The sequence below is a fragment of the Neoarius graeffei genome, chromosome 11 (assembly GCF_027579695.1).
Source record: "Neoarius graeffei isolate fNeoGra1 chromosome 11, fNeoGra1.pri, whole genome shotgun sequence".
NCBI classification, from domain to species: Eukaryota; Metazoa; Chordata; class Actinopteri; order Siluriformes; family Ariidae; genus Neoarius; species Neoarius graeffei.
In genome coordinates, this window is record NC_083579.1 from 68,868,582 (window position 1) to 68,892,089 (window position 23,508).

General features: G+C 41.4%; 1 protein-coding gene across 2 annotated transcripts in view; it reads left to right on the forward strand.

Moving 5' to 3' along the window:
- arel1 (apoptosis resistant E3 ubiquitin protein ligase 1) overlaps nucleotides 1-22,989 on the forward strand; it is a 130,591-nt gene extending 107,602 nt beyond the window's left edge. For both annotated transcript variants that reach the window (XM_060934663.1, XM_060934664.1), the window contains 6 exons: nucleotides 6,229-6,354; nucleotides 9,511-9,640; nucleotides 9,710-9,768; nucleotides 15,278-15,367; nucleotides 16,931-17,106; nucleotides 20,789-22,989. In XM_060934663.1, coding sequence (XP_060790646.1) covers nucleotides 6,229-6,354; nucleotides 9,511-9,640; nucleotides 9,710-9,768; nucleotides 15,278-15,367; nucleotides 16,931-17,106; nucleotides 20,789-20,891 — 684 coding nt within the window. In that variant the 3' untranslated portion in view covers nucleotides 20,892-22,989. The remainder of the gene's footprint in view (nucleotides 1-6,228; nucleotides 6,355-9,510; nucleotides 9,641-9,709; nucleotides 9,769-15,277; nucleotides 15,368-16,930; nucleotides 17,107-20,788) is intronic.
- Nucleotides 22,990-23,508: the final 519 nt, after the last annotated feature.

The following is a 23,508-nucleotide window of genomic DNA, read 5'->3' on the forward strand; positions in this document are numbered from 1 at the left end:
CTGTAAGGAAAATTTTATTTAACATTTTTTGGAACAAAGTCTCCAGTGTCACCCTGTGTCCTAAATCGCTCACTTGCTCACTACTCCCTACTCACTATATAGTCCTCTATATAGTAAATCCTTATGTAGCGAGCTCATTGGTAAAATGAAGAGAAAAAAACCCCACTTTCGGACACTACTCCATCGCGCTGTTATTGACGTCATTACTGTCGCACAATTAAAACATGCCGGATCAGTCGGCTGGCGGGTTTTCAAAATAATAAACACATGCATGTATTTTTGTGATAAATCCATATTATACTGAGCGCATTTCCTACATTAATCAATACAAAGTACCTGCAGCTTTCAGTTTGTTTTTTTAAATCAAGGCTGAATACTTTTTGCTGCTGACTTTTATTAAATCCGATTTGAGACTTTTAATTTGATTTCTTTCAGCGTGACCGCAATGCATGATGGGATATATATATTGCTTTGGTTAGTGACCATCGGTTGTACACTGCTTTTCGTGATGCATTGTGGGATAATTTGAGTGCACTATATAGAGGTTTTTCACCTGACGTCACAGGGTCACGTGACGCCCCGGTGTCCGCCATTTTGAAGGTCAAGCTAGCTAATGTCAACAACATAGTAGCTGGTATGTTACTGTAGCAATGTTTACGTTCAGTCATTTGGATGACTGTTACAACCTTTCAGTCTCAAGTTTTTCCTTTACTGGATTTACTAGTTTACGGAGCTAGTGCGCTCGGGCAGGCCCGGGAGCGAGCGCGCTAGCTCGGGCAGGCCCGGGAGCGAGCGCGCTAGCTTCCGGCCTGCCCGAGCGCGCTAGCTCTGTAAACTAGTAAATACAGTAAAGGAAAAACTTGAGACTGAAAGGTTGTAACAGTCATCCAAATGACTGAACGTAAACATTGCTACAGTAACGTACTAGCTACTGTTGTTGACATTAGCTAGTGCTAACAGCTAACTGCTAGTACACTGCTACAACTACACCGACCCTAATAATACAGTTCTTGGTCATTGCCTGGTAACAGCAAATTTATAACGGGCCATGTCTCAACAGACTAAGAAGTTATTTCAATGACATTTAATAACATTTTGTTTATCCTGAGGACCGAAAGTAAATGAAAATGTGAACAAACCTTAGCTGTAATTAGATGGCGACCACCGGCTCCAGGGACGACCCGCTGATGTAGGCATGTTACCCAGCCTGACACAAAATATTTGTAGGCATCCAAACTCGTATACGCTTTCAGATCAATACCTGTGTATGGCGATGGGTTTTTAACGACATAGGTATACAGATCATGTGGGCCGAAGTCAGGTAAAGACGAGGGCTTCGTGTACTTCCGTACGTCAGTGAGCAATCCTGCTAACCTCAATTTTTGCAAATACCTCTCCCTCTGCTCGCCCTGTAAATGCCCTACGTCGCTGGATAGTGAAGGTGTTTTCTGCATCTCGCTCCTTTTTCTTTTATGTTTTTCGTTTGTCGCCTTCCTCGCATTCAAACTGATTCGAGCCGTGACCTCCAAAATGGCAGCCTCACATGACTTGGTCACGTGGGTGAAAAACCTCTATAGGGTGTAAATAATCCTCACTAAGGTTTTGGACAGCACTACAAAATGGCGTCCTCATTATATAGTGCCCTGTATAGTGAGTAGGGAGCGATTCCGGACACAGGGTCCGTGCTTTTGTGATAGAGGCGTTGTATTAAGTTTTCCACTTTGGGAAAAGGACGAAGCGGGTTTGCTCTGCGTGGTTCATCAGTAAAAAGCTGCATTTTCTGTCAATGCAAAGTGAATGACTTGTTTTATAGCTGTTACCAGTCAAAAGTTTGGACACCTACTGATTCATAGGTTTTTCTGTACTTTGACAATTTTCTGCGTTGTAGAACAATACTGAAGACATCAAAACTATGAAATAAGATATGGTCAATAAAAAATGTGTTAAACAAAATGTGTTCCATATTTTAGATTCTTCAGAGTAGGCACCGTTTACCTTGATGACGCTTTGTACACTATTGGCATCATCTTAAGGCCCCCCGTCACACTTATTCGGAATTAGCAGGAATCAAGCAGAACCAGCCGGAATGAAAAATTTTTCAAAATTCCTGCCACATCCTGGCGGGAATTTCAAACTGACCAACGTTCTTACAGCTTTGTAAGAATGCCGTTCGAATACTTGGGGCGTATTCACACCTACGTTGTTTGGTCCGGACCAAACGAACCAAATTTCCCTTGGTCCGGACCTTTTGGGTTGGTCTGAATACAAACCACCGAACTCTGGTCCGGACCAAACAAGCGGACCGAGACTGAGCTGCAAGGTCGGACTCAGTCCGGACCAAAGGAACCCTGGTGCGGACCTTTTGGAGGTGTGAAAGCAGACCGGACCTAATCCGACAGTTTTGCTTTTTTGTACCTCGGGAGCTTCCGTCGTTTGTCGAGCATTATGGGAAACAGTCTTGACACTCCACCGCAAAGCGCAAACACTGTTTCGGTTGTCAAGGGAACCTTACAACAGTCGTTCAGTCATTCAGACCAGTGGGAGGCTAGACTACAGAGTACAAAAAATGAGTAGGGGGCAAACGTGGGCCGAGGAAGAAACGCGTACCCTTGTGGATATATGGGCAGATGTCCACATATCTGAGCTTTTGGAGAGAACACACAAAAATGCCGACGTGTTTGCTGTATTCAGTGAGAAAATGAAGGAGAAGGGGTTCACGCGCTCCCCAGAACAATGTCGGCTAAAAGTGAAGAAACTCCGTCAGACCTACATTAAAATCAGGGACATTCTTTCAAAAAGTGGTGGTACTAGCGACTTGCGTGAAGAGCCAGAACTGTCACAACATGATGTGCGCTCATCAGCGCTATCCTCCGTGACTACTTTTGAACTTAACGCTTTGTGCGCGTGTCGTCTCTGACCAATAGCTGAACAACCTCAGGGCGCGTGGCTTTGTTGACAGATTTTGGTCCGCTTACTAAAATGTACAGTGTGAAAGCGAACTGCACCAAAATGAAAAAATAAAAAAAAACATTTGGTTTGGACCAAAGCAAGTGAACTATCGAACTATCCTGGTCTGAATACACCCTTAGAATGCACTTTGAACCCGCCTCGAATGATTCTTGGACATTCCGGGTGTATTAGCTTTCGAATGCAGTTCAAATGTAGTTGGAACACAGTAGGAATCCCTAGAATGATGTTAGTAAGAATATTAAGAATGCACTTCGAATGCCGTACGAGTGCGGTTCGATTGCTGCCCGAATACCACCCGAAGTCTGGTCAGAAGGTGCCTCGAATGCTGTACGAATTCACCTCAAATGCAGTCGGAACGCTCCCGGAATAGCTGCCAGATACGTTTCGAACGTCTAAGAATTCAAAGAGAATGCAGCTCGAATACTTAGAATGTACTTCGAATATCCCGGAATATATGAAGAATTTTCATTCCAACGGCATTCCGGCTCATTCGAGGGACATTCTGGCAGGATTTGAAGTGGCTTGCCATTTCGATTTTTCCCTCGAATGCGATCAGAATGTTTCGAATGCTGTTGGGATGCCGTAAGAATATTTAGAATGCTGTTAGAATACACTTCGAATGCTGTTCGATATTTCTCCTCTTCGAATGCACCTCGAATGTTTTGAGCATGAGTAAAACATTCGGGCCGGCCACAAGAATGGGCCCGAATGTTTGGAATGCACTCAGAATTTTTTGAATGCACTTGGAATATCCTGGAATATACGAAGAATTTTCATTCCGGCTCATTCCGCCTCTAGTGTGACTACCCTATAACCAGCTTCATGAGGTAGTCTAGAATGCCTTCGTAATACATTTGAGACCATCAAACAGTAAATAGCCCCATTCTATAACTGTAGTAGATTGATAGCTAGACTTTTATTATTATTCCCCCACTCTGGGGGGGGGGGGGGGGGGGGGGGGGTTTATACTGGTTTACCTCTGTCCAGCCGTCCGTCTGTATCTCCGTCTGTCCTAAACACCCTTTTTCTCAGCAACCACAAATCATATCCACTTGGTACCAAACTTCAGCTTGGGGTTCAATACCGTGTGCACTGTTTTCAGGTCTGTCGCACATCGACTTCCTGTTTACCGACTGAATGCATTTGCGAAACGTATAGCATGGATTTACAAAATTTTCATACCACTTTTCTCAGCAACTCCAAATCACAACTGCTTGATATTTGGTACCGAGCTTCAGCTTGGGGTTCTATACCGTGTGTACCGTTTTCAGGTCTGTCGCACATCGACTTCCTGTTTACCGACTTAATGTATTTACGAAACATAGCATGGATTTTGACGCTATTTCAAAATGACAGTTTACCAGGATGCTACCGTCTTTGAAACCCCTGGCGAGAGACACTGCTCTTTCCTTGTTTCAGGGTTAATTATTTGTTGAAGTCAACATTCATAATAAGTGTCCTATTTCTTCGATCGCTTGCGTTCCGATATAAGCAAGAGCGGGGGGGATACGTAAGTGAGCAATAGCTCACGGTTGATCTTGTTGTCATTGTAATCATACATGTCAACCTATACGGAATGTCCGTATTTTATACGGATTTGATTCAATAAACGTAGTATATGGGCGTACAAATAAAGTTATACGGATTCTTTAAAAAAACTTCAGTATTTATTTAGAGCTATAATCAATTCCCATGATGATAAAAGAGCGCATAACATTTACAAACATACTGTACAGCACAGACAGCCAGTAAAGAGTCTTATGAAATCGCGCGTTATCTTGTGGTAGCGAGACTTCGTTCCACTTTTGATCATGCGCACACCGCATTGCGAGAATCCCGCCAACCGGGAAGTAACATTTTGTTTGAAACGCGTATTTCTACCTGAGTGACTTTCACTAGCGACTGAAAAGATTCTGAATGGGCACTCCGGCAAGATCAACACAGACACTTGCTGTGACATGCAGCCTCGTGAGGTATTGGTGCAGCGTGCTAAAAAAGCTGTCATGTAGTACAATTCAGAACATTAGAGTGACGCTTTGTGTTTTTGTCAAACATTGGAGCTTTGTATTCATTCTGAAGGTTTATTGTTATTAATATTGAATAAAAAGTAACTTGGATATATCATTGTTAATTATCATTCAAATTTTAGGCAAATTATTTTAATTTGCATCTTATACGGATTTTATAAGGGAAATACGGATTTTGGAGGTTGGTTATACAGGTTTGATTAACCAAAGGTTGACATGTATGTGTAATGCACAAGTACAGTACAATGAAATTGGTAGCCTGTCCTTTGCTGGTGCACATAACATAAAAGATCAATACTAAGACACATTAAAAAAAAAAAAATTCAAAAGATATTGCACATTTCAGGTGTTCATGCCATTTGCATGTCCGTGTTCAGTGCCGTTACGGCTCTGGCATAAAAACTGTTTATTCAGTCTGTTTTGTTCTTGTTTTCATTGCCCTGAAACGCCTTCCAGAAGGCAACAGTTCGAATAGGTGGTGTCCGGGATGTGATGGGTCCTTGAGGATGCTGTGAACTTTTCTGAGGCAGCGTGTTATGTAAATTTCCTCCAGGGAGGGTAGAGAGCAGCCGATAAATTTTTGAGTTGTGAAGATGACCCCCTCGAGTAATATGGAGTAATCCGTATTATGTCAAAAAACTCTTCAGCTAAGTAAAGAGAAACGACGTCCATCATTACTTTCAGACATGAAGTGTCTCTTTAAATTAACAAAGCTTAAAGAAAACCATTGAATTAGAAGCTGCGTCTAAACTTTTGACCGGTACTATAATATCAACAACTAACTTGTCATGCAGACATTCCACAACATGAAGCGTGGCCAAGTTGCTATGGTTTAAAAGGAATAAAGCAGTTTAGGGACCTACTGTAACTATAGTCAGCTTTGGAGTGGTAATGCGTCACAATACACTCCACCACTGATTGTTTTCCTATAACAGCTTTCCGCATCATATTTAATGAAGTCTTATAAAGTTATAAACTTTGTATGTTGTCCAAGTGGTAATGTCAGCAATTGTTCATTTTCACAACGGCCTGCAGAGGCTCTTCGTCCATTTCGCTCCTCCATTCATTTTTTTTTTTGCACACAGCCACAGTTTCTGTCATGGTGTTTATGTGATTCATGTTAAAGTGCGTCGTCCTGGATAAACTCATGCGTATTGTTTCTGAGAGGAGTAACGCATGTTTATTTTATTTTATGCATCTGACTGTTTTTAATTACCGTTGGCTACGGCAGTACTTTGAGACCGACGATCCAGAGTTCTACAAAACAAAAGTCTGCTTTATCTTAAAAAATGACGTGAGCGAAATGGACCTTGTATTTGCTGAGGAAAAGTACAACAAGTCAGGACAACTGGAAAAGGTGAGCCACACTCAACCAAATTACTGCTTTATAACCTCATCTAGCTTAAAAAAAAAACCACAAGACAAATGTTTTTATTTAAAACTTATGTGATTATTGTGATCTTGATGGGAGTGTGATGCAACAGTCGAGGTTTTATGGGTGGGAAACAGAATTTGCTTGTTGTAAAGTATTTTTTTTATCCCCCGCTGGCCGAAAGGCCCGAAGGGGGATTGATGTGATCTCTGTCTGTCCGTCCCGGGAAGGGTGCTCACCTTCTGAAATCAACTCCTCTCACAATTTTTGGAGGAATTTCATGAAACTTGGCAGGATTCTTTGTTATCTGTCGGTACTACGCATATTGTAATTTCGTTAAATTGGGTCACGTTTTACCAGAGTTACAGCCCTTGATTAACAAAATTACAAGTTGACAATTTCATGAGTGTGTCTTTTTTTTTCCTTTTGAAATCAATTCCTCTCACAATATTTGGAGGAATTTCACGAAACTTGGCAAAAAGCATTGCTGTATGTCAGTAGTACGCATGTTGTTATTTTGTTCAATTCGGTCGCATTTTACCAGAGTTACAGCCCTTGATTAACAACCTTGTACTTTGAGAATTTCATGAAGGTGTGCTCGGCTTCTGACATCAACTCGTCTCAGAATTTTTGGACGAATTTCTCGAAGCTTGGCAAAAGGCCTTGTTATATGACGGTAGTACGCGTATTGCGATTTAACCTCCTAAGACCCAAGCTGTTTTTTTTACATGCATTTTTTTTTATTTCTTTTTGCTATTTGGGCTTATTAGAACCTGATTAGAATAAAAACTAAGCATCATCTTTGATAAGATGTACTTTTTGAGAAAAAGTATGTCCACATATGTGGATTCTTGTTCTGAATTTCTAAAAAGTGCTGTCCACGTATGTGACCGCTAAGCCCTAGGAGGTTAATTTCGTTTGTGAAAATTTTCCCAGAGTTTTGACCCTTGATTAAATAACTTTGACGATTTCATGAGGGTGTGCGTTCTTCTGAAATCAACTCCTCTCACAATTTGTGGAGGAATTTCACCAAACTTAGCAAAAGGCTTTGTTATATGACAGTTATACAGTACGCATATTGAAATTTCCTTTAATTTGGACAAATTTTACCAGAGTTATGCCCTTGATGATTAACAAAGTTGTAGTTTGGCAATTTCATCAAGGTGTGCTTGCTTTCTGAAATCAACTCCCCTCACGATTTTTATCCCCCGCTGGCCGAAAGGCCCAAAGCGATGTCCATCCATCTGTCCGGGGAAGGGTGCTCACCTTCTGAAATCAGCTCCTCTCACAATTTTTGGAGGAATTTCATGAAACTTGGCAGGATTCTTTGTTATCTGTCGGTACTACGCATATTGTAATTTCGTTAAATTGGGTCACGTTTTACCAGAGTTACAGCCCTTGATTAACAAAATTACAAGTTGACAATTTCATGTGTGTTTTTTCCTTCTGAAATCAACTCCTCTCACAATATTTGGAGGAATTTCACGAAACCTGACAAAAAACATTGCTGTATGTCGGTAGTACGCATGTTGTTATTTTGTTCAATTCGGTCGCATTTTACCAGAGTTGTGGCCCTTGATTAACAACCTTGTACTTGGAGAATTTCATGAAGGTGTGCTCGGCTTCTGGCATCGACTCGTCTCACAATTTTTGGATGAATTTCTCGAAGCTTGGCAAAAGGCTTTGTTATATGACTGTAGTACGCGTATTGCGATTTAATTTCGTTTGTGAAAATTTTCCCAGAGTTTTGACCCTTGATTAAATAACTTTGATGATTTCATGAGGGTGTACGTTCTTCTGAAATCAACTCCTCTCACAATTTGTGGAGGAATTTCACCAAACTTGGCAAAAGGCTTTGTTATATGACAGTTATACAGTACGCATATTGAAATTTCCTACAAATTTTACCAGAGTTATGCCCTTGATGATTAACAAAGTTGTAGTTTGGCAATTTCATCAAGGTGTGCTTGCTTTCTGAAATCAACTTCCCTCACGATTTTTATCCCCCCGCTGGCCGAAAGGCCCAAAGCGATGTCCATCCACCTGTCCCGGGAAGGGTGCTCACCTTCTGAAATCAGCTCCTCTCACAATTTTTGGAGGAATTTCATGAAACTTGGCAGGATTCTTTGTTATCTGTCGGTACTACGCATATTGTAATTTCGTTAAATTGGGTCACGTTTTACCAGAGTTACAGCCCTTGATTAACAAAATTACAAGTTGACAATTTCATGTGTGTTTTTTCCTTCTGAAATCAACTCCTCTCACAATATTTGGAGGAATTTCACGAAACCTGGCAAAAAGCATTGCTGTATGTCGGTAGTACGCATGTTGTTATTTTGTTCAATTCGGTCGCATTTTACCAGAGTTGTGGCCCTTGATTAACAACCTTGTACTTTGAGAATTTGTGTGCTCGGCTTCTGACATCGACTCGTCTCACAATTTTTGGACGAATTTCTCGAAGCTTGGCAAAAGGCTTTGTTATATGACTGTAGTACGCGTATTGCGATTTAATTTCGTTTGTGAAAATTTTCCCAGAGTTTTGACCCTTGATTAAATAACTTTGACGATTTCATGAGGGTGTGCGTTCTTCTGAAATCAACAACTCTCACAATTTGTGGAGGAATTTCACCAAACTTGGCAAACGGCTTTGGTATATGACAGTTATACAGTACGCATATTGAAATTTCCTTTAATTTGGGCAGATTTTACCAGAGTTATGCCCTTGATTATTAACAAAGTTGCAGTTTGGCAATTTCATCAAGGTGTGCTTGCTTTCTGAAATCAACTTCCCTCACGATTTTTATCCCCCCGCTGGCCGAAAGGCCCAAAGCGATGTCCATCCACCTGTCCCGGGAAGGGTGCTCACCTTCTGAAATCAGCTCCTCTCACAATTTTTGGAGGAATTTCATGAAACTTGACAGGATTCTTTGTGTTGTGTTGTCAGTAATACACACATTGCAATTTCGTTCAATTCAATCGCATTTCACCAGAGTTATGGCAGAGTTGCCAGCGGGGGATATTGTGCTCTCCGAGCACTCTTGTTAAAGGGTTATTGCAGGGTTGTGTAGCTGTACCGTAGCAGTGTGTGTTTTGGAGATGTGTATTTTTCTGATGTGTGCAGTGTTTTTTCTATCTTTCCAGGTGGTGGAGCTGATATCAGGTGGTGCTCAAATTGCTGTCACTAATGACAATAAGATGCATTACCTGAATCTGCTGGCTCAGTATAGACTGGCCAGTCAGGTGAGGGATGAAGTAGAGCACTTCCTCAAAGGTACGAGCTCCTCAAACTGGAACTTCGTTATCTGAATGTGTTCAGATCTAACCAACGTGTCGTTCTTAGGTTTGAATGAACTTGTTCCTGAGAACCTTTTGGCCATATTTGATGAAAATGAGTTGGAGGTAAGCCTATCAAGATTTCAGTCAGGGTTTGTTGTACGTTAAAGCTACATTTGGGTTCCTTCCCTTTTTGCAGCCAAGGACCCCGATAAGTGTATTGTATATTCCAGACCACCTGAGAACAGATTTGTTTCATTAACATTATTTTAAATGTCGTATTATTTTAGTAGTATCTAGTGTCATTTTCTATTTATTAGAGCCATGGAGCTGTTTGTTTCCGAACTTTCCACAAACACAACAAATGTCCAAGTATACATTGAGTTACTGAGGTTTGGAATAAATCAATTCTTTTCAAGTGACCAGTGTAATTATAATTAACTGGGTAGTAAATGTAATAACTAGACATGTAATGATTCACCCAATTCAGTTTGATTTTCCCATTCTATCTTTGGAATTAAAAATAAATGAAAATTTAATTACCAAATAAATGCAACATTTAGTTTCCTATTCTTTAACAGCTTAAAGCGAGATGGTCTTTCGATTTCCTAAAATCGGCAAAATTTACAGTAGTTCCCTCTGAAATGTGGTCCTTGTGATGTATGTTTATTTCTGTAATATCTCACAAAAATATCAGGCCATTCAGTGTCTGGGAAGTTATTTAATTTGAGGAGATTCCCGAGCAAATAATGCGCATGAAATCGCTCACTTTGCGCAGTCAAGCAGACAGAGGAAGTCCGTGTGCGCATGCGCAGGTTTACCACCTTCTTCTTTTGGGTTTTACAGCAGCTGGCATCCACAGTGTTGCATTACTGCCATCTACAGGTTTACCTTTGACCGCGCACTGACAGTTCCGTTATTCTGCCGCTAAATAAACAGCTGATCACACCGAGGTGCTCGCTGGGCGCCCATATTTATTAGTTTGGTCCTGCGTTTCCTTTCCTTCGCATATAACATTAACGTCTTTTCTTCTCGCTTTCCGTTACTGTAGTCAGTCTTTCACTTTTCTGTCCTGTTTCAAATTTGTATCCCACAGTGCCTTGCACGAATGGGGAAAGCCCACCATGATGTAGTATAACAGATATAAAAAGTGCACACACCCCATGAAAATGATCGTTTTTTTCTGTCTGTGAAGATTCTCAATCATCCAGGTCATAGTAAACTGTGGGTGGTAGAAATGAGCAACTGGACTTGCTTGAAGATTCTTGAAAACGTTTCACCTCTCGTCCAAAAGGCTTCCTCAGTTCTGTCTGACTAAGGGCCTCTGCATGCTCTTGCGACAAGGCTTTCGCAGATAGCTTTTCGCAGACAGTTGTAATTTATCGTTGAGCGGGGAGTAATAGGCGTGCGCGATGTTATTCACCGCCACAACGCAAGGGGGCGCGAAGTCGCGAAATCGCTAGGAGTAGTTGGTGGGTGTGGTTAGTGGAGTGTTTATTCTCCGGTTACTTATAATGACTAGAACTGGAGTCGTATAGACGTACGTACTTCCTCGATCAACCGCTCTTCGTGCTGCTCCATCTTCGCTCGTGTTTTTAAAAATGGCGGTCGTGAAAACAAACCAAACCGGGAAAATAGGGAAACGGAAGTGCGTGTACAGCGGATGTAGAGTGGACCAATCAGAGCCCTCTTGTCTGCAACGCTGTCTGCGAGGCTTCTGCGGTGGTCACAATTTTTGGGAGGTGTGCGCAGAGCATCTGCGAAGGGGGAGGCTACGCAGACACCATCTGCGACGCCATCTGCGAGGACTGCGTTGTCAGCATAAATTGGCCTTAATAGGGAGTATCAGATATTTATCCTCTCCTGGATCAGAATCAGAATTCTGATGACCAGCTCATCTAAGGTGTCATTGAGGCATCATGTTGGTGTGGGTCACTGGAGGCTGGGTGTGAACGGCGAGTCATTAGGGTGATCAATGGCAAGCTGACTCTCTCTGTCCTCCTGTGAGTCACCGAAAACGCCAGGACGCAGCTGTTTTCGTTGACTCACAGGAGGACAGAGAGAGTCAGCTTGCCATTGATCACCCTAACGGGCAATCCTTTCATCACCCTAATGATTCGCCGTTCACACCCAGCCTCCAGTGACCCACACCAACATGATGCCTCAATGACACCTTAGATGAGCTGGTCATCAGAATTCTGATTCTGATTCTGATCCAGGAGAGGATAAATATCTGATACTCCCTATTAGTCAGACAGAACTGAGGAAGCCTTTCGGACGAGAGGTGAAACGTTTTCAAGAATCTTCAAGCAAGTCCAGTTGCCCATTTCTACCACCCACAGATCGTTTTTTCTGATGTAAAAAAATGAGACCATGATAAATAATTTCTAAACTTTTCCCACCTTTAATGTGACCTATAACCTGTACAATTCAGTTGAAAAACAAAAATCTGTTAGGAGGGAAAACATAAAAAAAAAAAAAAAAAGTACAATAATCTGGTTGCATAAGTGTGCACACCCTTAAACTAAGACTTTATTGAAGCACCTTTTGATTTAATTACAGCATTCAGTCTTTTTGGGTCGGAGTCTATCAGCCTGCCACATCTAGACTTGGCAATATTTGCCCACTCTTCCTTGCAAAAGCGCTCCAAATCTGTCAGATTGCGAGGGCGTCTCTTGTGCGCAGCCCTCTTCAGGTCACCCCACAGATTTTCCATTGGGTTTAGGTCTGGGCTCTGGCTGAGCCATTCCAAAACTTTTTTTTTGGGGGGGGGTCATTGTTATGCTGAAAGATGAAATTCATCTTCAGCCTTCTAGCAGACACCTAAATACCAGTTTTGGGCCAAAATTGACTGGTATTTAGAACTGTTGATAATTCCCTCCACCTCGACTAAAGCTCCTGTTCCAGCTGAAGAAAAACAACCCCAACACGTGATGCTGCCACCACCATGCTTCACCGTGGGTGTGGTGTTCTTTTGGTGATGCGCAGTGTTGTTTTTGCACCAAACATACCTTTTGGAATTGTGGCCAAAAAGTTCAACCTTGGTTTCATCGGACCAGAACACATTTTCCCACGTGCTTTTGGGAGAGTTGATGCATTTTTGTTTTGTTTTTTCCCTGCAAAATTTAGCCGGGCCTGGATGTTTTTCTTTGACCCTACCTCATAGTCCAGATATATGGAGAATACGTGAGATTGTGGTCACATGTAGAACACAACCAGTACTTGCCAGAAATTCCTGCAGCTCCTTCAGTGTTGCTGTAGGCCTCTCGGCAGCCTCCCTGACCAGTTTTCTTCTTGTCTTTTCATCAATTTTGGAGGGACGTCCAGTTCTCAGTAATGTCGCTGTTGTCCCATATTTTCTCCGCTTCTTGATGATGGTCTTCACTGTGCTCCATGGTATAGCTAATGCTGTGGAAATGTTTTTGTACCCTTCTCCTGACTGATACCTTTCAACAATGAGATCCCTTTGATGCTTTGTAAGCTCTCTGTGAACCCTGGCTTTTGCTGGAGGATGCAACTGAGTAAATGTCTGAACTTTATTTGGGGTTAATCAGAGTCAATTTAATTGATGGCAGGTGTGAACCCAAAAAGACTGAATGCTGTAATTAAATCAAAAGGTGCTTCAACAAAGTCTTAGTTTAAGGGTGTGCAGACTTATGCAACCAGCTTATTGTATGTTGTTTTTTTTTTTAATTTATGTTTTTCCCCTGAACAGATTTGTTTTTCACTTGAATTGTACAGGTTATAGGTCACATTAAAGGTGGGGAAAGTTTTGAAATAATTTATTGTGGTCTGAGGTTTTTCTGATTTTATCTATTTATTTATTTTTTTTAAATAAATCCACTGTATCTTGTATTGGGTCATGGTGAAGCAGGAAAAAATAGCGGAGAATTTAGGCCCATGTGGCCCTAAATTAATTTGTTTTATTTAAAAAAAAAAAAAACTAATAAAATTGGAAGTCTGATTCGAATTCAGTAGCTTTCGGTCCACTAAACAAAAAATAATTGGGTGTCAGGGAAAATTCTTTTTATGACTTGCACTTAAAATCTGGAAAGCAGTATAGCTTTAAATATTTCCTTTATTAAATTAAAACAAACTGTTTAATTTTCTTAATAACAGCAGTAATTATATACACACACATTTGTAAAGGAGGGAGTAAAGTATCATAGCCTATTAACTAAAATATTCCTTTTATAAAAATGAAAAGTTAACAACAAATAGGCTTTTTCTTAAGAAACATCTGTGCACATTTCTACTACTTCCATTTTTCTTCTTTCTTTAGCTTTCAGCAGTCTTGAAAAAAGTGAGCGCTGATTTCTTGTGAAATCTTTTTTGTCTAGTCATTCGCAAAACAACTTTCCGTTTTTAGATCTGTTATTTTTGTGTGTGTGTGTTTTGCAGAGTTAGAGCTGCGTTACTTCTGCCTAGGGTAAAGTCCCATGCATTCCCGCTATTGTACATTATTACACCTATTATATTCCCTCTGCTGTCTAAATGACGCAATTACAGTTAGGAAAAACTAAGCTTACAGAGCTTAATAATAATAATAATTGTGTGTTTTTAGTGATTTGAATTGTCATAACTTTGTATTGCGATTTATCGTCGCACGATATATTGTCGCGTGCCCAGTAATAGCTTTGATATTGTATTTTGTGATTTCCACCACTGTAATTAATTAAAACAACAAAAAATCCCTGGTAATGCTTTATAGACCCCACCATAAGAGCCACTGTATTAAAGACGAGCTGATTGTTAGCTTGTTTTTTTTGTTTGTTTGTTTACATGCGCGTGGTTTATCTGTATTTTTCATTTAAAAGACAAAATTATTCTTTGTCCGTAATCCTTCACTGACCTATGCCCACTATTCAACTTCTCATTTTTACTATTATCTCTTGCCCATACGAAGGTTGGTGGGGGATATAAAAACGGGTTCCGTCTGTCTGGTCACGTTTTCGTTTCCGGGCCATATCTTTTAAAACTACTGAAGATATCTTCATGAAACTTTTGTATACATATCAAGCAACATGTGAACTGGTGCCTTTTGCTATTTTGGATTTTTTGAAAAAAATTTTTTTTTCAAATTTTTACATAAAAATATTTTGACTTAATTTCTAAGAGCAAAGTTCGTTTCCGGAGCATATATCCAAAACTATTCATGATACGGATTTGAAACTTGGTATACATGTTAACAACGTGATATAGATGTGCCTTTTCATACTAAGAAATTTGAGAAATTTTTTAATTTTTCATGTTTCCATGGAAACAATTTCAGACTTGGTCTCTCAGGTTAGTCTTAGGGGTAGGTTTTGTTTCCAGAGCAGAACTTGAAAGCTATGAGTGGTACGGTCTTGAAAGTTGGTATACGTGTTGATTTAAGTAATATATATGTGCCTTTTGATACTAAGAAATGTGAGAAATGTAATTTTTTAGCTCCCCTGGACCAAAGGTCCGCTGGGTTTATGCCATGGGTCCGTGTAAAGAGGTAGGGTTGGTTTCCTGCAGCAGAACTTGAAAAATGTGACAAATAATATCTTGAAACTTGGTATATAGTTGGTATATGGGTGGGGGATATAGATGACTCTGTCGTCATCTTGTTTTTACTCCAGTGGTTTATTGTGCGTTTTTGTTTTCACAGTTGCTGATGTGTGGTACTGGGGATATCAATGTGCAGGATTTCAAAGCCCATGCTGTTATCGTTGGAGGCTCGTGGCACTTCAGAGAGAAGGTGAGTTGCTAAACATGTGCCTGTGCTTTCACATATATGCAGCATTCATTCCATTTGACTCGAACCCTGGTGCGTTCACCCCCGTGGTTCAGTCACATGGTGGTGCAGAACAAAACAACCAGCGAGTGGTGGTCTCTGCCTGCTTCCAAACAAACTCTGGTGTGGTCTGACTGCCTTGATTCAGTACATCAAACCTGCTGTGGATTTTGGGTTGTGGGAAACTTTTTTTTTTTTCCCTCTCTATATATACAAGCTGGTCAAGTTGTACGCAGAGTGATAAAACGAGTGCCAGAGGATAGAACTAGAGAATAGAGGAACAGTGTCTTTGGGATATCTCAGCCAAAGTGTACAAACAGCTTAATGCTTTTATTTATATTCAATTGTGTATTAATTATTTAGCATTGGATCCAAGCTGTCCATGCTTGGTTGATTTCCTTTTATTTCTTCACACACACTTGTAATTGGTTTCTTTACATTTTCTGTCATGGCATTCATCACAAATAAATGAGACTCCACAATACGTGAGAAAGGGTCCGGTGACATTCACGGTGGGTGTTCAGATTTGATAAAGTTAAATTATATTTAGATAAATGTACTGAAAATATATTTATGGCAGCGTTGTTGTCGTCGAGTCACTAAACCTCGAGTCCGAGTCCAGTCTCGAGTCCCCAGTGTTCAAGTCCTAGTCATTAAAGAAAATTGAGTCGGGTCCACTATTGATCCGAGTCGAGTCTGAGAACGAGACTGCACCCGCACCATTTGACGGTGGCGTTCCATATGTATCTGCCTTTATGTGAAAGCGTCTCAGCGACTGCGTCGGACTAACGTTCCTGCTCGACTGCCTCATTTTTAGTTAACAGGCTACAGATAAAAACCTTGTTCGTCGCTCAACAAGCCCCGCCCAGTATCACCAGGGCAGATAACATGAGAGAGGGTTAACACTAGCTAGTTCATCGCTCAGCAAGCAAGCCCCGCCCACTATCAACAGAGCAATGAACATAGTGTGTCACTTCCTTCTCTGGGTGGAGTCTTACCAAATGACGATTGAAGTTCGAGGTCGTCCCTGTCGTCTCCTCGATAGTTCTTCTACATATGGAACGCGTAGCAGTGCATTTTTATTATTTTTTTTTCCCCCCACTGCACGAGAAGTCTGTATAAGCAAAGCAGATGATCCTAGGGCGTTCTCTCCAGGCATTTTAGCGCCATTGACGTTGGTTTGTTCCTGAACATGACGTACGAACAGGTGAATGTGCATTCTCTTATGGCACGTTAAGGGAAAAAAATTAAATCCGAGTCCTCGTCCGAATGCAGTTCAGTTAATGCATGAGTCCGAGTCATCAGCGCTCAAGTCCAAGTCACGAGTCCTTAAAATTAGGGTACGAGTCGGACTTGAGTACTACAAGCCTGATTTATGGTTTGTAACCTCATTAGCGACTGCATAATATTTGTTTTAATTCCATTTTAAATGCATACACAGTTCCCTTTCGTATAACGCTAGTAAAGAGTAGTAGTCCCTTTTCATTCTAGTAAAGAGGTACATGGTGTGTGTGTGTGTGTCTGCAGGTGATGAAGTGGTTCTGGGCCGTGGTGTCGTCCTTCACTCAGGAAGAGCTTGCACGTCTCCTCCAGTTCACCACCGGCTCCTCTCAGCTCCCTCCTGGTGGTTTCAACACACTCTGCCCCTCCTTCCAGATCATAGCAGCACCAACACACAGCACGCTGCCAACTGCACACACCTGGTGAGTAAAAAAACACACACACCTAATCACAATCACGATTAACTAATCTAAGTCAAGATGATAAGAATGAGAATGGTGACTTAAATGCAAGTCTGTGACGCAAATGTTGACGCATACACACACGTTATTTGAGTCTGGTTAGTGTCTTTGTATTATCTTTATGAAATATTGAAAATGAGGTGAGTGAGTGATGCTAGCATTAGAGTTATATAACAGTTTTTGTGCTGCATTAGACTTTATTTTGCTCAGCTGTCACGATTTCCACATCTTGATTCTGGAAATATCCCGAACATCCATTCAAGAAAATTATAGGCCCAGTAAGAGTTCTGACCAACAGCTACAGTTGTGGTCAGAAGTTTACATACAGTGGCATGAATGAATGTCATAGCAATATTTGGGCTTTCAGTCATTTCTTTGAACTGTTCTTTTTCTGTAGCAGAACGATTGTACAGCATACATCTTTCGTTTAAAAAAAAACCACACACTAGAATTTGGTGCACAAGTTTTAATTTTCTTTGGGTTTTCTGAAATCAACACAGGGTCAAAATTATACCTACGATTATTAATTCAGAGGTGCTGAAACTTCCAAAATGTCTCTTATCTTGCCGAGGTCTTTTAACTTCCTGTTAGTGATCATGATTGACTACAGCTGGTAGCTTCTCTGTGCCTTCATAAAAAGGGTTTGTTTACAGCACTCATTGGATTGACCAACACGCAGTAAAATGGGGAAAGTCCAAGGAGCTCAGTGCAGATCTGAGAAAGAGGATCGCAGAACTCCGGAATGTCTCTTGGAGCCATTTCTAAACAACTGCAGAGCCCAAGATCAGTTCAAACAATTGTATGCAAGTTATTGTAAGGTGTAGTCACTTTGCCAAGCCACTTTGCTTCAAGAAAACCCAAACTGTCACCCTCAGCTGAAAGGAAATTGGTTTGGATGGTCAGGAACAACCTGGGAACCACCATGGCACAGCCCTGCCATGAACTGGAAGCTGATGGATCACTGTCTACAGTTCAGATCACCATGGACTAAGAAGCTGCTCTCCAAGAAATAAACTCCTACTCCAAAATTGACACCTTAAAGTTTAAAGCTGATCACATGGACAAAGAAAAAGCCTTCTGGAGGATAGCTGTATGGTCAGATGAGACAAAGACGGAGTTGTTTGGCCACAATATACAGTACATGTACAGAGGGACACTGTACCAGCTGGTGGTGGTGGAAGGCTCATCATGCTCTGGGGCTGTTTTGCTGCCAGTGGAACTGGTTCATTGCACAAGAGGGGTGTTCACACGGCAACTTTTACTCCAGTGTAGCACCGGGGCTGCCCCGGTAGAGCGTTCACACGGTACAAAGTTATACCAGTGTAGCCCCTGAAAGCTGCTTAAACCGGTGCAAATCTAACCCTGCTCGGGAGGTGGTTTAAGAAATTTACTCCGGAGTAAATGCTAGTTTGCGGGGCAGCACCGATATAAAATGGGACGTCTGAACGCTACAGGGGTAGACTCACTATGCGTGAGGAGAGTTGATTACATACGGGCATTGCATACCGGTAATTTGCATCCTGGTATTTTGCGCTTCCAAAATGGCGAATATCAACAACAACAGAACTGCGTGTCTTCATCCACGTTGCTTTCCCGGTGCTTGGTGATGCCATGACAACCAGGAAAAGGAAGTACATTTTCACGCATGCACATATTTCATTTCCGCATTATTACTATTGTATAGCACGGTCACAAAAACTGCCGTGTGAACGCAAGTGGGGCTGCACCGGTGCTAACACGCTTCTCTCTAGTAAGCAGGTTTGTGACGTGTGAACGCTCCACAAAATTTACACCGGTGTAAGATATATCGCAACAAAATACATCGGTGCAGCATCGATGCAAATATGTGCTGTGTGAACACCCCTAAAGTGGATGGAATAACGAAGAAGGAGGACTACCTCATAATTCTTCAGCATAAACCATCAGAAACTTGAACACGACTTGGGAGTTACAACAGGACAATGACCCCAAGCACGCTTCAGAGCTGGTTGTGGAGGATAACACAGGCTAACATTAAGCTTAAAACAAGTCCTGACTTCAACCCTATTGAAAATATATGGACTGTGCTTATAAGTCAAGTCCATGGCAAGAAAAAAAAAATTTTAATTGAATTCTACCATGAAGAGTTGTGAAATATATCCAACCAGAATTCTGCCAGAAGCTTGTTCATGGTGAACAAAAATGTTTGGTCAAGGTGAATCTTGCGAAGAGACATTTTGCCCAAATATTAGGTGTGCTGTATGTATAATTTTGACCCTGTGTTGATTTCAGAAAGCCCAAAGAAAATTAAAACTTGTGCACCAACTTCTAGTATTTTTTTAAAATGAAAACTATATGCTGTACAATCGTTCTGCCACAGAAAAAGAACCGTTCAAAGCAATTACTGAAAGCCCAAATACTGCTATGACATTCATGTCACTCAGTGCGTTTACATGCACATCCAAATCGAGCTACTGTCGGTAATCGAGCTAAGGGTCCCAGCAGGGGTGCCAGAGAAATCCAATCCTACATGCACACAAGGAAATCGAGCTATTGTGTGAGGTACATTGTGCACCCGAGCCACAGGTGGCGCTACACGCCCCATCGTGTTGGTACACTTCCGGTTGTCGTCATGAAGAAGAGCTATTCAAGAGTATAAACAAAGTTATCAGCAGTGTTGCCAGATACTGCTGACGTTTTCCAGCCCAAAACATGTTCAAATCCGCCAAAATGCACTTAAAACCGCCCAATCTGGCAACACTGGCAGTTCCGTGTTCACAAGTTCCGTGCTCAAGCTGTTAGGCTTGCTCTAACAGACTGTATGGCTACAAACTGTCCTGCGCAGACCACTGTTTTGTAAGACAACTTATTTTGCACAATTGTATATTTTTCTAAAGTCCATTTTTTGCTTACACAAAATTTTTTTTTTGCTTACAATTTAACTTGTCTTAATAGACACAAAAAGTTCAATTGTTTTGTTTTTATTGACATTCTTCAGATGTTGGATATACACACACACACACACACACACACACACACACACACACACACACACACAAATACAATGACTTGTTTATGTACACAATTCACAGCTATGCAACAGCTGTACAGATGTATTTGGTGATACAGTAAGTGAGCTAAATTTTAACAGTGCAAACAATGCCACAAAAAGAAAAAGATTCATGCCGTTGTCATGCCGACCGAGGCTGTTGCGTTTCCCACTTGTGGTCTCGTCACTCGTCACTTCCGGAAGGGGCAGCGCTGAAGTAAGTAGCTCGACTACGTAGCTCGATAGGGTTTACATGCACTAAGTAGCTCGGCTACAATCGCATAATCTAGGTCGTGTAGCTCGATTACGAGAAATCAAGTTCGGTTCGATTTCAGCCGAGCTAAGGTGCTTCCATGGCATTTAGAACTTCGATTTCAGTCGAGCTACGGCAGAAATTCGATTTTCTCTATGTGCATGTAAACGCACTGACTGTATGTAAACTTCTGACCACAACTCTAGATCATGTGCTTAGTGTGGCAGGTGGTGCGCTTTTGAAAAGTTTAGCACGCACGACGGAATTGTGGTGCTTCGTGCTACTGAGAACCACCAATGAACCAATCTTCACTGTGATCTCGTGAGTAATAATTGGGATCTCGTTTTTTGGTACTTCTCTAGTTTTAACCAGCTGTGCCTCCCTAACTACGACTCCTACGAGGAGCTGCACAAGCTGCTGAAGCTGGCCATCAGCGAGGGCAGCGAGGGCTTCGGCATGCTCTAATCACACACCGGCTCGGACTTTTGGATGCACTGAAGGAATTCCTTTTTTGGTGTCTTCTCTCCGAGTGAGCTGCTGTATCGGAGCCAACACACCTTTTATCCTCCAATAACAGACCTCTTAGCTAAAGCCCTCATGGATGTCCAGATTTTTCTCTTTCAAGCAGGACCTTCAAATGATCCTGAGTTGCCTTTGGCTTATTCCACTGGATGCTGGAGCTATGTAAATATGTAAATCTTTTTTTTTTTTTTTACTGTTAAAAAAAAAAAGGCAAATTGAATGAAGGAAAAACTGTTGCGTTTTATTCTAGAAGGTAGATTTTTGTTTCATTTTATGTGAGTTTGTCTTTGTCCAGTCATAAAAATGTGTGAAGCTACTATCACATTTGGCATTAACAAAGCTGGGAACATTCACATGGAGTGTATCAGCCTATAAGCTGTGTAGATCTACTACACACTCGCTGCACTTTGGCCTTAACCGATCAGGGAAGGTTGCGTGTTCGTTTTTTGCAGGGTGTGTTGTATAGAAGTTGTAAAGGTCTTCATTTCTTGACCTTTTTTTTTTTAAATGTTATGTAGTTATTTTACACATGTATCACGTAGCCTGATGTGTTAAAATGTTTGTGTATGTGAATCGAAGAATATTCATTGCAAAATAAGAGGAAGAGCACTGGGTTAAACGAGCTAACGGCTGATTTTACAAATCTCTGGGCAACATCTATGCATTTTCCTAGTGAGACTTTGCAAAGCAGTGTCAGAGCTTTAACGTCTGACACGAACGCCATCATCAGACCAGAATAAAATGTGTTGCAGTTTTTGATTTGGTTTTGTTATTGCTCGATTTTTGTTATACAATCTTTTTAATTTATTTTAACTTATTCCCGCTGACCAAAATGTCCTGTAATATTATATTTGTGTTGATGAAATGAGTGTTGTATGAAACAAAAGAGGCGACAAGCCAGATGGATGCTTTTTAAATGTCTTTAGAGTTTTTCCAAGTTACAACTAACCCTCGCAACCTTGTTTCCAGTAACCCAAACTGGAAAAATCCTATTTTTAATGTGTAATGTTCATAATTTTAAACAAGTATTCAAACAACTGTATCAAAGAGATTAATGTTTATTGAAGAAAAGTGCTGGTGCAGTCGCGCTGTCCAGGAAAACGGCCTCCAAGTGATTATTCTGGAAGTCAGTACTTGGGTGCAGCTTCTCACACGAGTGGAACTTCTTATGAGTGCTTTATCCGTTGCATCTTGAGTTTCATGTTGACGTGGGTGCTCATTTACAAAGCCTACAATACACACGGCTGTCAAAATGTGTCTTAACATACTGTCCGTTCTGTCATCCTATGTAACTACGCTTCAAGTCAAAACACAGCTGCTGTTAACTTTGGCGCTTATGTCTGCTTCAATAATTCATAGAGAATTGTCATAAAGGACGTCTTTTAACCACGGGTCCTGACGTTAAGCAGTAGGAGTTTTAGTCACCCTCCACCCTTTAATGCCACAATGCAGCTTTTCATATGGTCTCGTTTTAGATATCGTGCCCTTTGACCTTGGATAAACAGCACAGCCGCAGAACCTCCAGGGTGTGGCTGGACTGAGAATGAAATCACTGCGTATGCATCTGGCTGCGTATGTTGGCCAAGGCTCATCGTGATGACCTCAGTCACCGTCTTGTAAACGCACGGTGGCTGAAAAGCATCCTGTGATTCTGTCATTCATGCCGTTGTGTCATTTTGTGGCCACCAATCAATCAATCAGGGGCAAAATGAGCCACAAGCGAGATGTTAGCTCGGGTTAGAGTTTTGCTGCATCCTGCTGTTTTCACCTCCCTTTAGGCGCAGGGCATTTGAGCTTTCTTACTGGTTTGAAGGTGTAAAATAACTCATTATAAATTTCATGTGTGTGTATATATAAAATGTAATTTAGATGCCAATGGCTTGGGCTTGATATTTTATTCTGGGTTTTTTTTTTTTGTGTGTGTTGAGAGGCCTGGCTGCTCTCACCTGCAGTACAAATGTCTTGGGGTTTCAGCACTGTTCTGACTCCTAATTCATTTGTTTTTCTTATTTATGTGACAAAATAAAAAAGTGGGACAGTCGCTTCTTGGTATTTCATGATTGTTTTTATGGTTTTGTGTGAATTTTACATGGTTTTTTTATTATTGCATCACAGGGCAGATTATTATTATTGTACTCTCTCCTCCCCTCCATACATGCACTGATATCTCATCTCATTATCTCTAGCCGCTTTATCCTTCTACAGGGTCGCAGGCAAGCTGGAGCCTATCCCAGCTGACTATGGGCGAAAGGCGGGGTACACCCTGGACAAGTCGCCAGGTCATCACAGGGCTGACACATAGACACAGACAACCATTCACACTCTCATTCACACCTACGGTCAATTTAGAGTCACCAGTTAACCTAACCTGCATGTCTTTGGACTGTGGGGGAAACCGGAGCACCCGGAGGAAACCCACGCGGACACGGGGAGAACATGCAAACTCCACACAGAAAGGCCCTCGCCGGCCCCGGGGCTTGAACCCAGGACCTTCTTGCTGTGAGGCGACAGCGCTAACCACTACACCACCGTGCTGCCTGCACTGATGTATTAAAATATA